At 40.3% G+C, this 17972-nt stretch overlaps 1 protein-coding gene across 6 annotated transcripts in view; it reads right to left on the reverse strand.

Annotated features, from left to right (window-relative positions):
* PKP4 (plakophilin 4) overlaps positions 1–17972 on the reverse strand; it is an 85090-nt gene that overhangs the window by 58903 nt on the left and 8215 nt on the right. For 2 of the 6 annotated variants that reach the window (XM_063340898.1, XM_063340894.1), the window contains exon 2: positions 511–644. In XM_063340898.1, coding sequence (XP_063196968.1) covers positions 511–639 — 129 coding nt within the window. In that variant the 5' untranslated portion in view covers positions 640–644. Of the gene's footprint in view, positions 1–510; positions 649–5798; positions 5928–9544; positions 9703–17972 lie in introns of those variants that run through there. The other 4 variants (XM_063340896.1, XM_063340897.1, XM_063340895.1 and 1 more) reach the window with 4 other exon arrangements.

Consider the following 17972-nt stretch of genomic DNA (forward strand, 5'->3'; position numbering starts at 1 on the left):
AGAGACTAAGATACATGTCCATAAACGTGTGGCAGATTTTAAATATGTTACTACCTTGGTACTGACAACTGAAACCAAACTCAAAGTTGGAAGCCCATTCTTTAACAAAATACAATTAATCATACCAAAACCTTTATGTGCAAATTTCTGTAACACTGTACACAGCTTTGCAGAATGTACAAAAAGGACTGGTTCTCAATGTTGCATCAATTCTACGCTAGCTTTTGTTTTTTCCTTTTTAAACAACAAACCTGCATTTCAAGTCTGATTTACAACAACAGTGCATGCATTCCAAAGGACACAGAATACCATAACGATGCTTCTGTTCGATGCAATTAAATGAACCCTTTATAATCAGATTCTAACATTTTGACCTACAAAATACACTATACCAACGCTAGGCAACACATTTTAGGAACAACGACGTTTTTTTCCAGCAATGCAATAAAGGACAACATTAACTCCACAACGCACACTGAACTTCTAAATTGCTGAAAAGAAGGCATGTACCTGTTCCTTTACAGAAGCCAAAATGGTAGTGGCAGTGGTCTCCGGTTCCATGCCTGGGCCTGTGGAAGTTTCCTGCGTTGTCTGCGGCAGCGCCTCCTCCACCACTGGGGTCTGCTCAGGGGCTGGCATTTTGCCTGCAATAACAATATTTCAAAATAGTTTACATTTTGAGCCACTGATGTTTAAGAAAATTCAAGTTTTCAGGATTATAAATTCTCTTATCTTTTTTCTAAAACCTTTCCAAACTTAACCAAATTAGCAGAGAACTTGGTATTATTAGTATCGATGCACATTGCTATTTCTGTGCTTCACCTTTGCAAACTGAAATCGGAATTACATACAGAGCGTGAGGGTCAGGCAGAAGCAACCAGGCAGCATGACATTTAAAGATTATTTTTAAAATACTATTTTGTTGCAGTTACTAAAAGTAGCAAAATCCAAGATGTGTGAAAAATACTAGAACAAATCAAGAACACCCAGGATCAGTACGAGTTTACCACGTGTGCAGTTTTTAGCATAAAAGAATGACATGTAATAGCAGAGTGCTTTGCTGTTCGGAACAAACCATGGAAGTGACTAATTATGGTAATAAAAAGTTAATGGGAATAATGCTTCTGGTGTTCTTTTTGCAAAAGAGTAAATTAAAACACTAAAGTTAAACCAATTGCCCTGGGCCATGGATAGCGTGGAGAGGACAGACGGGATTAGTGCTCAAGAATCCCAAACCTCATTATCGCGGAGGCAGCACACTAACGATTCCAGTACGTGTGAAAAAGGCAATTCATTTGTTTAACTAGAGAAGTCACTATTAACTAATATTAGAGATAGCTATGAAGTGTGTTTAATACTTTGAAAATAGCAAGTAGATGGTATTGATGTAGTTTCTGTACACGTTCCATGTTTCTATCTACGATATGCCACAAAAGTACTATAAAAATGTAGTGACAATTCCTTGAAAGTGATCACTTTCAAAGCTTACTGTCTAAATGAATGCTTACGCCTGGACCAACTAGAAACCTCTACAAAAATACGATCTAATGAGCAGAGATGTGAGATGATCTCAATTTGTCTTTTCCATAATTTTATCTGTCACTCTTCTCACCCCGGCACTGAAAACAACCCTTCAAACTACCTGCAGTATGTTTCTGTAACCAGTGAAGAAAACATACATCTGAACTCGTTGAAAGGTATGGTAACTTCTCTGAAGAGAAAGTGTAGGCAATATTGAGTCTCTAATAACAACACTCAGATGAAAACCAATGAAATTAATTATTAATGAAGATATCAGTGTTAAATGTACATCTATCTCAGTGTTAAGAGGTGTAATTAGAGCGCTATACCCTTCCACACAGCCAGTTGTTTTATCTGCTGTGTTCTTTCAATTAACACATTTCTTAGCAAAGTTACTGATTTTCTAATCTCGATTTCAAGATTAAACAACTGTTGGTTTTGATCCTACAAACACTTACATACATACTTAAGCTATCGCAAACGAGTACGCTCTTTCTCCCTGACCTCCTGCACGGCCAGGCAGTGGCCAGGCACGAGAGCTGGGGTGCCGTGATGCTGGAAGGAAAGGACCATCCAGGAGATGCTCTCTGAAGCCCAGCCCTGCAGAGGACCCTGGCCCCACCATGCCTCTCTCCAGGCACGCTCTTTGAGGAAAGGAACTCACAAAGTCAATTTAGATGCTCATATTCACCTTATGGGAATAGGAAATACCAAATGCAGGATTTGTGAGAGCCTTAGAATCAGGTATGAGTCAAACTCGGGAGGAGTTAATAAGAAAACCTCTTTCTTCCTTACGCAAGACTGGGATTTACTGGCTGAAGATACTTCCTGAGTTGTGTTACTCACTCCTTTGGGTATGGATAACTGGTTCGCTATTGGAAAACAAGCAACCAGACTTCATCCCTCAGACAATAAAGTCCATAGTTACATTGCCTGGCTCTTGTGTCACCGCCCAGCGGTTAGATGTCACCCAGAATGGGAGACTTTGTCCTACATCTTTCCTTGTCCCTCCAAATCCTCATCCCCTACAGCCCCTCACTGCGGTACCACAGCTACGAAGCTGCGTCCAGGAAGGATGTAGGCTGCTTCCCACAAACCTTAGAGGTGGATGAATCAGACAACATACGCTGGTACCATTTATAAATGCACCTTGAAGCCTCCTTGTATTCATCTCTCTTAATCCTCACATTGCTCCTGCACATTAAAGACACCGAGATCTATGTAGCCATAACAAAAACTCAGAAAATACGTTCTCTTGTTCTGCTGCTTTGGGAATACATTTCAGCATATCTTATTCACATAACTCCTTAAAATTCCTAAACGCGAGAGAAAAGTTTACAGATTTAAGTTCTCTGCTGTAGCAAAGAATGCCTGAGAATTGACTTAAGTATTCCGAGATGACCTTTTGATGGATATTGCAGAACTACAGATTTGTGAATGGTATAAATGGTTCTAGTATAGCTCAAAATTCTAATGTGAGATCCTTTGAAACTTTTGGGGGAGATTAATAGCAGACTTGCGGAGAACAGTAAGGATGTGCTACTATTCTCCGTAGATTTCAGTCTCTGACCAAAATAATGTATTTTCAATCATTTCAATAATTTTTCAGAAAAGTTGTTAAATGCTTCATCTTGTAGCATACACCTGAGAAAATTCTTGACACCTATGCTGAATTTTGAAACTCTCTACTTAAGAGGCAAAAGAACAGAAGCAGTGACAATCTAGCTCTAGGCTGGCCTGCATTAACATTTTCAAACTAGATGCAAATGTGCAAGGAAAAAAAAAGTAAAGCTGTTCAATTTGAAGCCTCTAGCCTGAAATACTCTACAATTATTCTGAAAATAGCGGCTTTTCCATCCTCTCTACCATGGAGGCTCACTGAAACGGTTTCATCAAACCACGCAGAAAGTCGATCAGAGCAAAAACCAGGCCATGAAAGAGAGTCACCTTTCAATCCCACGCCGTGGGGCAGAGACCATCTCTTCAGGCAACGGCAGGGATTCGCTGGAGTAAATCACATTTAACTTTAACAGCTTTAACTGTCTCTTTAGATAATACCTATTGCCTGCACTATGCACAATTAGCTTGTTTACATCTAGTACACAAAAGCACCGCCTCCTAAAAACCTCCCAGATGTTCTCCTTTTGTAGAAAGGCAGCAGACTTCTGGGCACCCCAGCATGGATGCGGGGCAGATTCACCAGTTTGCTCGAGCAGCTTGCCAGTCCGGCTTTCGCACCGCTCCTCTGCGCACAGCGAGGCTGCAGGGTGCCAAAGGGGGAAACGCTTTCTTTTGTGGCTGATCCAATGGTCAAACAGCTGCAAAGCAAACAGGCTCTGTGAGTTCATCTGACACAAAGCTATGCTTTTTTTGCAGTGGGGGTGGTGTGTTTTTCTGAACCAGCTGATCTTGCAGTGTACAATCACTGATGCAAGGAAGGAACAAGAATACACAGTTGAGAAGGCAAGAATAAATACGAGAAATCACTAAACTGAGTGTAGGAAACCACATTTAATCTTCATTGTTGTTCGTCTCTACTCCCCACTTTCCACTGCTGCTCCTGTTATTTCTTCAGAGACACCAGACATTTTTGCCAGGACCAAGTAACCCCTCTGTGCATAGTGCGGGCCCAAAGAGAACCCCGGCCTTTCCAGGCTCCCTGCATGACAGCAAAGGCGGTGCTTTTCCACAGCTTCCTATTCACTTCCCTTCATATTCCTCTCGCTTTCCTTACGCAGGTTGAGTCTCCCACATTTTGTCCTTACCCGTGTTGCCCGTTCCTGAGCCTCTCATTGCTGACCCGAAGCCGGTAACAAAAGTCACCAGAGTAATTCACACTGGAAAGGTAATATAATTCTTATGAACACTGTAACTAGGATAGGCTAGACCCTATCTATTTCATGACGGAAACATGAGAAAAACAATGAGCAACATCCCATCACTAGAAATCCTCGTATTTATCTAGCTACAAGATTAACTCAAGCAGCAGGAATAAATCACCAAGGACGTCAGAGCAATACTCATTAGTAGAGAAGAAAAAAGCTCCAATAAGCTAAATTCAACTTGCTGGGACACTGACATGTTATTTATTGTACAAGTTATTCTTAAAAATCTACCCTTAAGCAACACAGCACATCTCAGCTCTAAGCCAAAGACTCTTGTTTTTTCATCATTTACAGTATATGTGAAAGCAAAAACCAAACCAAGAGTTACTCCATTTCTACAGTTTTTAGATGAAGACATGATTAAAATTTATCTGATTTTTGGAATTACTTCCCAGACATGTCAGTACACTTCTAGGTGTGCGTAGCTCCTATTAGCTCCATCCTGCTACATGGACAGAGCGGTGCTCGCCGACAAACCAGGCAGTGATTTACGTTCTCACGCTCGGCGCAGCACCAAACTCAGACAGACTGCATTATGCCTACCAGCCTGCAGTCACGTGCTCAGATGAAGAGACAGCAGATGACAACTTATCCCCTTGCGATGATGATGCAAGCAATTAAAAATGGATTATGTGAAAGGTGGCTCAAAGGTTTACATGAAAAATAGGTTTTAAAGTTTCCAGACACAGTAAGTCAAGATACTTTAAACATCACACTATAGGCTAAACATTCTGTTAATATATCACTTTTCTTTATGGACATCAGTAGTGCAGAAGTTTTGTTCACGTGGGCATAAGGATGGAACCAGGGAAGTAAATATATTACCTGATGAAAACATGGAAGAAACTGACTTCTGTGATGACAGGATAAAAAAGCCCCACCTGCACAATTGTGCAGACCAAGTCCCTCAGCAACAAGAGAAACCTGCCCACAACTGATACGCTACGTGGGAGACGCGTGCGACTATCTTACTGCTACATTTACTGTATTCCTCATCCCTTTTTCTCTTCAGGATACATTTTTTCCTCTCCCTTTTTTTTTTTTTCCCCAAAGTACATACAGGTTCAAAAGGCATCTGGTGCTATGTCCTCTTTAAAATGTTCAAAGTTACTACCCTAGATTTTGGATAAATGTATTTTTTTACAGCCCCTAGTAAAAGACAGCCTTTTCTTTTTTTTGGCCGATGGCTACATACTTTAACTCCACTCTAGTGAGCAGGCAAGAATCTACATCCGCAAACATCCAGTTGCAACATGCTCACAAGATTAATATTTTTATAGCTTTCAAACGATCCAACAGAAGAGATCAGACAGGTACAGAACACGACCATTTTGAATACAGGCATGTTTATGATCATATCCTTCAAGGCCTGAGGCACCATTTGTAGCTCACCTTAAAGAAAGAAGAATCTTTGTCATCTGAAGGGTGTCTGGAGAGCGTTCACACTTCACAAATATATGAAGTACCACAAGCTAATTGGCAATAGAGTTTTCAGTAGTTTAAGTCAACAAGGCTCTGTGCCTAAAAGAAAACAGAAATGACAGACCCGAAATCCGAACCTTTGCTTTGGACCATCTGAGTCTATTGCTCTGTCCCACCGACACCTCTGGATCTGCTGCCGTTCAGAACAACCCCGCCGGAGCAGAGTGCTCTGAACGAGTTCTGCGGACTGGCAACCAAACCACAGGTTTATCTCAGGGGATAACGCTCGGTCTTACCCTAGCGCAGAGAGAGGGAGAGGGATATGTAGTGTTGCTGAAGGATTCTAGGTTCTCCACACAGGCCATCAGGTGACAAAGACATTCATCAATTATGCATTCAACCATTCACAGAAGGATAAATTCTTAGTTTATTTTATATGCGTTTATAAAAGTATGCTTCTCAATTTTGTCATATAGTACATTGGAAAAAAAATTATTATAAAAACTCTTTTCCTAATGATAAAATTAACAGCTACAACCACAGTTTTAAGAGAGAGATGAAGAGTTACAGCCTTCCACAGCTCCCCCTGTTTCGCCAACACAAGTTTTTGAGGGATGCGGTGTAAGGTGTATCCCTGAGATGATCTGGAACTAGACACCAACAACCCCCTCTGTTGCATCCTGCCTTTAAAAAACAGCCACAGTAGATCAGTGGTGTGATTTCCCTTGTAGCGAACGCAGACTTGTGTATTTTTACTGATTCTGCAGTCTCCAACTCTGCGTTGAGAACTGTGGTTCAGGAGTGAGTGACCAACGAGCAGCAGCTTAAATCGGGTTTAGCAGGGAGAAAAATCCAACTATGCCCTTACAAAATTTAGAAACCAATGATGTTAAAACTTCTGCTTTTACTCGGGATACATTTGTAAGTTCTCTAATGCAAGCTATGGTTGCTCCTGCTCAAAAGACTACTACAGAAATGTCAAATTCCTGCATACCATATAGACAGACCGAGGACTGCTCTCTAATAAGCATGGCTATGGACTAGCAAAAGTTTTATCAATTGCTAAACTGTTGTTTACTCTGAAACAGAACTGCACAGCAAAAGTCAGTTCGCTGCTAAGAATGCTTTATGTGCAAACTTCTAAATTTAAGCAAACTAGTTCTGTTCTCCAAGCTAGAAGCTAAAAAAAAAGTTGCAGGTAGTAGCAAACTCCACATGAATTAGACAAGCGTCTGGCTTTTAAGGCCAAAACTACCAATACTTTCAATCAGTTCTCCGCCCTTTGAAAAAAGATATATCATTGGTTTTATTTTTCTGAGGTATATTTGACTTTGTTTACCCTTAAAAACTTGTAAGTACTTGTAGCAGGATTACACATAACTCTAATCTAGAGAGGATTTAGTATTTTTACTAATACTTTATAAAGAGATATAAAGCTGTGAAACACCATAATTTACAAGTGACATTACAATTAGAGGAGATCAAAGACAACTGAGTGACTTGAGAAAACCCATAAAGCACAGTAAATGAGCTAATGTTGATAAATACACAATTATATGAACTATGCCTATCAAAGTGAGCCATATGCCTTCCCATAGCAGGGGGTGGATGATAGAAGCATAAAGTCAGACACACTTCACTTAAAATCTTTGCATGCAGATTAGGCATGAAGACTTCTTGCAGCAGTGCCATACGGGAAAAAAGTCAGGGCAATGGTACATTACAGAGTATCAACAATTTTAACCACACTCTGAAATAGACACTCACAGCACAAAATTTAAACAATTCTGTATACAGCAACAAGAAAATTCTGAGGGATAGAAAGCTATATACCAAAGGAATGAAGATTAAAGGTGGAAATGGTCAAGAAGGGAAATAAGTACTAAATGATGGCAAACGGTTCAGGTTTTTTACTGATGCTCAGTTACAAGAAGAAACGCCCAGACTCGTGTTCACAGGCTTCCTGTCGTGTAGAAGTACTGCTTCTTTATGGGGGACTCTGCGATAATGCTAAGATATGATTTTCTTCTCTCAGTGAAAAACATTTCTTCCTGTAAAATCTCCTACAGCTATACAACTTTTTCATGAGATAGCAATATTTTGCATCAAAGTTTACCAGTTGGAGACACAATTCAGATAGCTTTCCTGCCTCAGTTCCTGTAATACTGAAAATATGACTCATGTATTTTAAAAGCTCAAATCCAAAGTTTCAAAGGAATTTCAAATGCTGGTCGCAACAACATCATTCTTATTTCTACCCTTTAACTCACTGGACCATATTCTAGTCTAATTCTAATTCCTGAGCAGGGAAAAATAAGCACAACAAAACGAGTAATGGGTGCTCTCCTGTAGGCACTAGAACTTCAAGCATTAAGAAATAGCGCGGATTAATCAAGAGCAGATTATATCAAATCTACCCAATTTTGGTCTGTGACAAGAGCACTAGAAGAAACACATCTTGAACATAAAGCTTTGGACTCTGCCACGTGGCCTCCTAACAAACAGCCTAGAGAACATGGGTGAAAATACCGTGGGGCGAAGAGGTAACCAGTTGTCACCACAGCAGCAGTTAACAGTTCACGTGCACGGAAAGGCGGCCTGAACCGACCCACTGATTTTGGATTACCTCCCCGCGCAAGATCCTGCCCGGCCTACATCCACGCTCACCCAGGCTATGGAGACGATGGAAGTCCTGCACTGAGGCGGGGACAGCAAGACAACAGCTCTGTGGAAAACAACAGGAAGCGGGGATGCCTGTAATCAAAGCACACTTTCTTGTGACAAAGAAAAAGGAGGGGGAAATTAAAAAAGAGATACCTCACTTATCACTCGTGCTTATCTTCCATTTCCCACTGCACCAAAATAAATGCACAATCTTCCCAGACTGCTTAGCTAAAGGAGTATATCCAGTTTTGTGCACCCAGTTTCAAGTCAGATCAATTGAAAAGCCAGAGGAGAACAACCAAAGCTATGCGAATTTTCTGTAGGAGTTACCTGTGTTTCGATACAAAACAGAGACTCTGGGGAAAAGCACTAACAGGTGAAATATTGAAGTCGTTGCAGGAAAGACAAAACAATAATCAAGGATAATACTTAAAAGCAACTGCCGCCTTCTTGCCAGGTATCAGACAACATCAATGACATTAATTATTTAAATGTTACTGTCTCTTCTAAATGGGATACCGGGGTGCTCTTCCCCCCTTCCAAATCCAAACAAACTTTATTTTTTAGACCTTTTCATAACTACATCTGACAGAAAAAATTAAATGCTCAGTTATGATTTACATATGCCTGACAATTAACACTGATCTTTTTAAATAAGCAACTCTACAACCAGAAAAGTAATGAACTTAATCAGTTATTTTCACTGTGCTTTAACATAGTGCTCAAAACGAGGGGTTTAAAACATCGCTATCAAAGGCAAATCCTCTCAGTAACATGAAGTAGTCGAAAAATTACACAATTTTAAGTCTTAAAAAACCACAGCAATTAATTACTGTTTTAGGGAATTTCCACTTTCAAAACAGAGAAAGCCTGCTCTTGCTTGCAGCGTACAAGTCCAGGAAAACGTCAATGTAATAACTCAGGAAATACACTCAGGGATGACAACAGCAGAAAAGAATGCACTTCCAGAACTTGCAAGATTGCTATTTCATGTAACGCTTAAATAGTAATTGTTGTTAGAAGCACATCTCTCCGTTTTTAGAATGTCTTACCTAAGCTTCACAGAAACCCACCCAGTTTCAGGCAGCTGACACTGAGCTCCGAGCACGGCGACGCAGGAGGAGGAAGCAGCTGAAGGGCAGGCAGGGACGCACCCCAGGCCAAACACAGCCCCGAGACCCTTCGGCAGAAAGCAGTACTAAAACCAGGCCTATTTGAAACAAGAAATACCTGTATTACATTACATACATTACCCGTATTACACCACAGGAATTGAAAATATTTGTTACACGTATCCTTTACGCTATCTAAAACGAAACATTTCAGCAAGGTGCCTTAAGTCAGTTGCTAGTGAAGTTTTCGATACTACAGACAGCAGGACAAGGTACAGATGTTAACAGGATACGGATCTGCCTAGCTGCACCTTTTGCCTTTCTGTGTGGGAGAGACACCACTTCAAAGCCAAACGTTTTAAAACGGAGCTTTTCAGCAAAGGCAAAGAAGATGTTCTACAGAAGGTTTAACCTCTTTTTGCGTTTTCTTTTAAAGCTCCTCTAGTACATTCTCTATTAGTTCAGTGGCCAGATGAGCAGGCAGGTAAAGCTGCAAACGCCAGAGCCAACGCCAGCACGGCCAGCAGAGGAGGGGCAGAAATACGCACACAAATCTACCTCACGCTTCTCTTGTTTAAGGGAAGTCTGTAACACTCCACTTCTTTTGTCAAACAAAAGCACAATAAAAACTTAGTTAAAAGTGTCTGCATTATATAGTCTGCGTATAATTATTTCTTCAAATAACATTTTTAATGAAGCTTCTTCCTTACAATGGCAAATACAGTTTGTAACTTGTTTCTCTACAGTAATGCTGCCGGTTAACTCCAAACAATTCTCAACACACCTTCCGATGAACACTGTTAACATTGTCTTTTATGTGTTTTAAAAATAGACTTCAGCAAGGCCATTAATGCAGACTTCAGATCAACACATCCAAATACGGCAAGGTAACACACACACGCTCACATACTATCCCATCCCATTTTTATCCGGTTTTAGTACTGGTGCTGTTGCTGCTTGTCAACATCCTCCGGTTGAGCCACCGGAAGGATACGCCCAACCATTTTGTCAGATACATAGAATCATAGAATCATTTAGGTTGGAAAAGACCCTTGGAATCATCCAGTCCAACCATCAACCCCACTCTACAAAGTTCTCCCTTACACCATATCCCTTAACACCACATGGAATAAGCCAGAGACCCTTAGCTTGTCATTTATGGTCACTTTAAAAGGTGTCATTTACTTGCCACTGAGCTGATAAGAGTAACATGCCGGCGGTGTTCCAGAGCATTTCTGCCCTCAGAAGGTGGCACACCGGGATCTCAGCATCACTGGCACTGGGCACGGGCTGGCCACCAACTAACACAGCATGAGTCATGACTGCTGCAGCGAAACACAGCCACAGCAGAACCAGGCCGATGACCCCACCCAGGGCTACCGAGGCTTCCTCCCGGGAAGATTATCCTGCCCACAGCAGTCCCAGGCCGGGCAGCGGGGGGACCTCTGCGCCCCATCCCTGTGCTCCAGGCGTCAGGCCTATCTCCACAGCTGAGACCCATGCCACAGCCAGCCCACGTCTCGGGAGGCCAGGCTAAAACCCCTTCAAAACCAAGGTCATCACCATCACTACTCCTATCCAAAATAGGAATCAGAAATATAAAGCATTTAAATGAAGGAAAATGTAGTAGAACTGGCACAGCACAAAGCTCTGAAAGGAGATGGTTGCTTATTCCACACTTGTCACCAACTAAATCCTGACAGGGCTGGGTCGAGTCTTTAGACCTCATTACAACCAAACGAGTCTTCGTGAAACACTTGATTTACTGGAATGGCAATACGAACTTCAGGTTTCACACCGAATTGTGAAGAACTAATGACCTAATCTCACTGATGACCTATTTGCAAAAGATGGAAAGACACGTGTCTATACCAAGTATAGCATGCTAAATGTTTTAAACTTTCAACAACAACAAAAAAAGTCTTCCTTAATAAACTACTGATTCAGTGTCTTCACAGCAGATTTTTTTTGTGTTATTTCCAATTTATTAATCTTAATCCACTGGTGAATTGTAAAACACACTGACCAAAGCAAAATTTCATGGTCATGTTACCAGCTTTCAATTTCAGACAGACATAATCTCTCTGGAGACTGTTCATTTTGGTAATTGGTGTTGCTTCATTTGAAAAAAGACAGAGTTTACTGCATAACCATTAATGCTTTTTACTGAATCTCCAACAGCAGAGAAGAGATAGCTGCCGGTAGTGGCCACTCAAGCTTTGGGGTGGAAGCTCTATTAGAAACAAATGCCACTGGAAACTTGGTCCTATAAGACATAGCTTTTCTACACATTGACTGATGCATGAATAATCATCATAATGGTGGGGCACAGGTATTTATTTCACAGATATGGTGACAACAGAGCAACTAAACCAACAAAAAAGATTACTTACTCAACAAAGTTGAGCCTAAAAGAGAGAACAGAAACAAATCAGTTGCCGAAATAACCACGGACCACATCGTTATGGACTGATTTAAATTTTAAATGGAAGGACCATTTAAGTAGGCAAACCTGTAACTGAAGTAACCGATTTGAGAAGAACAAATCTTATGAAATAGAAACCAAGGTGGTGAAATCAACCAGCTGAGCTCAGTAGAGCTGTCTGATGCTAGTACTACCAAACAAATGTCTGCCTATCCAAAGCGGTGGATAGCATGACACACAGAAGCATGCAACATACGTCTAACCAACAAAGAATTACTTATCTGGGAAGCACACTTAGTTTAAAAGAGATACAAGTGAAAAAGTAGAGCACCCTAAGGGGAGAGGAGAAATCTACACATCCATGAATTTTGAGAAATGCTGTTTTCCAAGTCAAATAATAATGGAATTATGTGAAAGTTACAGACAATCAAGCCAAGCAAGACTTGCTAAAGCAGCAAAGAAATTCCAAGAGTAACAAAAACATTTGTCTGTATAGAAAACATGGCCAGGTAATACCCTACCAGGTACCTAAGACAGAACGAGCGGAAGGAAGACAAAAAAGTAGTACTAATGAGGAGCTCCATCTGGAAAGAAGTTTCTCCACTAGGAAGTCCCTTGTGACTGATCATGTTTAACACTGTCAAAACAACTGGCCTTCACATGTCTTCCAAATTTGTCTGGGCTTTGGAAGGCAAGAAGGGCTTGGGGCATTAAGCAGGCATGTTATTATGGAAGACCTCGAGGAATTAATCTCGCTGCTGTTCTTTAGCCAAGCCACAGATGGTGACCAATGACAGTTTCTGTAACAGACAATAAGGTCACCACAAAACGACTGCTGAGAAGAGTATGGACTCACTAGCTGTTCTGTGAGATGGCCACAGTAATGGCACATGCCATTGCAGAGTACCTTAAAAATACACTTCCAGCGGAGATTCCAAAGTGTTGCTTCCATTATAATGAAATACAAGTTCACTCAGTGCCTGGCATGGGTCTTGTTTCTCATATTTGCAGCTGGTTGTGCTGGTCTGACCGAATTCAAAGGCTGTCATGATGATAAAGGGACCAAACCCTCTTTTTTGACAGGCAGAAAGCGTACACAACAGAGACTGAGGAGATATTGTTTTCTATGAATACCTGGGGGTAAAAATGAGGATAAGATGACATTTGAGAGAAGACCAAATAGGTCTTAAATTATAATAAAGAAATTTACGTCTATAACTATAAATTAGGGAATTTCTCAGTGTAATGAACATCTTGGAAAAGCGAAAAGAATATAGGAATATATTACTTGGGAATAGAATTATTGCTGGCTACTTTCTTCACTGTTGTAATTGCACTGTTAGGAGCCTTAGAGTGGATTCCTATCATATTGCTATACCAAATTTATTTTTTCTTATGGCAAAAGGGCATGTTGGTATACAAATAAAATCAGATCTACCATAAGGAAAATCAAACTACTTCAATTACACAGTTAAAACAGCAGAAAGTAGCCAGCTCCTCTGGGATGTGTTTACAGGCAGTATTGTTTTGATTCATATCCTGCGGCTTCTTTGCAACTGGAAAATGTTAAGGTCAAATCAAGGTGATTCGCTTGCTTTCCTGTGGCCTTGTGGCAGGGCCATTTCAATTAGGGCTCTTGAATAAAATACACACAAATACAGTGGCTGAACTTCTTAACAATCAAAGCAATTACTACATTTAGCAGCCACCCGTAGTACTCCAGCAACACCCAGTACATCTGGACACCCATAGGATTTTCAAAGTCACACATTGAGGTTCCACCATGTTTAAAGGCACAAATTACCATTTGAAAACCATTAGCCCAAGACACTGCACCTGCATCTGCTGGTTTTATGGTAAAACTTGACATTTTGGTTTAAGTTCACCTGAGATTAAATGGGGATCTGCTGCTGTCTGTTGAGTTTAGAGCTAGCCACGGTGACCAAGGCCAGAGCTGCTCAGACCAGTCCAAGAGGAGGAGCACAGGAGAAAGCCTGACGGTGGTAGCTGTGTCATGATAAATGATAACTTACTTGGGGGAGATGCTCAATGTCCCCTACCCAAGTCAATGCGCACACCTAAATCACCATTCTATTTGAAGATAACACACAAACCTACACATAAATCCTATACTGTGGAGAGTTTGACAGCCACGCATTCTTTCATCTAGATGAAGAAATAATCTCGGCGTTGGCCAGGTGAGAGGCACAGTCACCGCACCTCCTAATACATGCTTTGAGATAAAAAAGGCAAATGGAAATAAAGTCAGGCATTAGCACCGCGTCATTCAATGTCACTAGGTCCACTTCCAGTATACGGGACAAGATGAATTACATTGAACACTAGGTCTACCTTCAAGGAAAAGCTGGGGGGAAAGCTAATGTGCACTTAAAGCTGAAAAGGCGCAGTCCGTGTTTGTACACTTACGAAGTCATAAGTTTTACAAATTTAACATGTTACATCATGAGGCAACATCACACCAAACTGTTTCATGTTCACATAAAAAGAAATACACTGGTAAGAAGTCCAAACTTTGGACCACACAAGGCTGTCCATCAGTAAGGTCCTTTGAAAGACAAACTAAGTCCCCAATACTACTGTAAAGATAGCTGCTCACTCCATGCCCTGTGTAAGAGATTACTAAATGCATTCAAAATAAGAAAGCATTGTATTTCAAAAAATAGCATACCCTCAGTTACAAGCACTGTCTTCAGCTTGGATTGTGCTGTTTCAAAGAGCGACTGAAAAAGTCCAAATATCAAATGCATGTAGTAAATCCAGATACCCATAAGAACTTCAGAAGAGCTACACCGCATCAGACTCGAGACTCATCTGGCACGATAATCCTGACTGACGATGGCCTGGAGCTGATGCTCGAGAAAAAAGAAGTATGCAGTTCTGTATCCCGGGTTTCTCTCCCAGCTACCACAAGGAAACAAGTCAGCTGTACAAGCAAGACAGCTTCCAATCTTGAATTACTGGATTCAGCTAAACTATGGGAATTTAATGGTAAAGCAGATAAAAAGTCCCAACTTCCAGTATCTTTAAAAAAAAAAAGCTGTGTAAAATGAAGGAGAAATATTTTGAAGGAACACAGAATACTAGCTGTTTTCCAGGGTTCCCCCCCCCCCCATATTCCATAAAGAATCTTCCTTTAAAACCTTTAAATACAAGTGCCAGATTCTTGCAACAAAATATGCTGAAGAACAGTAGTTATTAATCTGTTGGCTGGAACCAAAAACTTGATTCTGAAACACAGGCCAAGCAAGCTTAAGAGTTTTGAATTTCAGACTATACTCTTTCATAAGGATTTTCACCTGATGACTTTAAGAATTATAAAACACAAAAGAAGCGTAAATACAAAAGACAGCAGTACGATGCGAGGGTTAATAAAAATTGTAAAAATGAAGAAAGTTAAGAAAATTGCTCAGTTATCACAACTACATCTTTGCTCTCCTTCTGTTTGAGGCTGTTATAAATTGCCAGAGCAGAGGTTTTGTAGTTGGCCGTTAACTAGTTAATGAATGCAGAATGACACTGCACAGGTTTCACACTTAGTATTTATTCACACTGGGGAGAAAAGGACACACCACACTTGAATTTCTAGAATTAGAAGGCATTTTTGCACCCAAGATAAAAATCTCCACCCTGGCTATCATTCCGTGCAACATGCAAATGGTTTCAGTCAGCAACAGGCCATTTTTAAGTTGGGATACCGAAGCCAAGGCAGCCCTGGTGGGATCCTGGGCAAGGAGGGAAGGACAGGAATGGAGCTCGTGCAGCGGCATATCCTGTCTCCCCTTCCTCCAACATGTCTAAGTTTGCCCATCTACTGACTTGGAATTGCGACAGACATGTCGAGTGTTTCCAGAGAAAAGCCTAAGCAGGCAGGTGGCTCTTTGCCATGCAGACAACAGGAACATGCTTTTACCAATTGCAGCCTTGTTCCAGCGACCCTGGGGGGAAAAGTTTGCTGAGAATCATACAGAACCAATTAATAGCTCCAAGAGAAGCAGGGAATATCGAAGAAGTTACCCACTTAGTGTTAGTACTTCTTGATTGTGTAAGAAAAAAAATTCTACACCAGTAAAAGAATCCTTCAGCTGTTGTATTTCGGAGTAAGATGAAGTATTTCGGAGCTGCTATTCTGATGACAAAATGCAACTGAAGGAGGTGCTGTCATAGGTGACACACGGGTGCTTTCATACAGTGACATTCTTCTAAAGCATGATCAATCTCAGCTTCCAGTCACAAGGAAAAGATAATGTGTACGCCTCAAAATGCAGAAAGCGTCTGCACAGCAAGATCCTTTGTTTTCACAACACTCCATCACAACCTGCAAGTTCCAGAACAATCAATTCAGAAAGACATTATGCAATAAACACCAGGAAAAAAAGCCTCAACAAACACTGAGAAGTTGAGGACTTGCAGGTGTTCTTTAAAGCAACCTGCTACAGACTGCTGCAAAAACGTTTCCGTTGGTGACAATATTTTTATTATCTGTATTGATCCACCCTGACACTGAAGTTGCATGTAAATTAACTAGTCCACCAACCATTTTAATCTGTGAAGATGTGCACCTAGGACTACGTAACTAATAAACGAGCTTTTAATCAGATGGTAAAACAAACTGTTAAAATTTGAACATGTGAAAATAACACCACAGTCTGCGATGCCACACAGAAAGCATTAATTTCAGCTTTCTATAACAAAAATTATCTGGACTATTACCATAGCAAAAATATTTTTGTTCAATTGTATTATGATGCCTGTGATGCTTTAAAATGAAGGGAAAACAACAGAAAACTCTGTAAAAATTGCAATAACTTGAGTTATCTTTACTATCTAAAACAAAAAAATAATTGTATCTTCCTTTTCTATTTCAAATTTCAGTCCTTCTGAAATATATTAATAACTATTTATATTATAGAATAAATTCACCTACTAGTAATACAAGTCAATTTAGTAATACAACATAAAACAATAGAATGAACCGTGTCACTAAAACGGCATTTGCTCAAATTCAAACACGGCGAGGCTTTCTTACACGCTTCCTAAAGGCAGACAAATTGTGATTCAAGATATCTTTTTACACCTGTTACAGTAAAACAGATATAAAAAAATCTAGTCATTATGAATAAATACATTAAGTTCAATAAAAAGTGTTATCTTCCTACATTGTGCAAGCAAACTTTCAGACTTTATTAGGGCAGGAGCAACCGGCTGAAGGACGGCGGTCTTCCTGCTCCTTTCTAAGCGCTCGGGGTCAGTCAAAATAAAACTCAGCAGCTCATCAGACAAATCTAATTCCTGTGTTCAGCCTGCCTTGCTAACTCAACATATTTTAAGCTAGTGCACACCTTTGGGGTGGGATTTTTGTCGTTTAGTTTGGAGGTTTTTGTTGTTGCTTTTGAGTTTTTTATTTCAGTGTCGCTACACGACTTGGTGAATTTTTTGTGTTGCTTAAAAATAACCCGTGTTCCACAATAATATTAAAAAAACTCTCTCAGTATTGAAGACTGATGACATCAGCCTGAACAAAAAAGCATCCCACAATAGACAGTTTTCTCTACCAGAACTTCAGAACTTCCTTAAAAAGTTTCAAGTCTTTGAACACAGTAAGGTTTTGTGTTAGTCTTTCTATTCTGTTAAGAATTCTAAGCGATTTTAAAAAGTATCTTCTGGAAAGAAAGTACTTAATTACAGTGAAATCTCACAAATCTCAGTGTATACTGTTGCTGTGATTTATGCTAAGAAACAATGGCAAAGCTAAGAAAACATAGTAATTGTCTTCTTTTGTTGGATATTCCAAATAGCACAGAGCAGACCTTGCAGATCTATGAGCCAATCTGAAATTTCTGGGTTCGATGCTTTTTCAACTCTTATTTGAAATACAAACACACTCCCAGAAACAAGTGATGTATCGTATCAATCATCTCACAT

Source organism: Chroicocephalus ridibundus, chromosome 7 (assembly GCF_963924245.1).
Source record: "Chroicocephalus ridibundus chromosome 7, bChrRid1.1, whole genome shotgun sequence".
NCBI classification, from domain to species: Eukaryota; Metazoa; Chordata; class Aves; order Charadriiformes; family Laridae; genus Chroicocephalus; species Chroicocephalus ridibundus.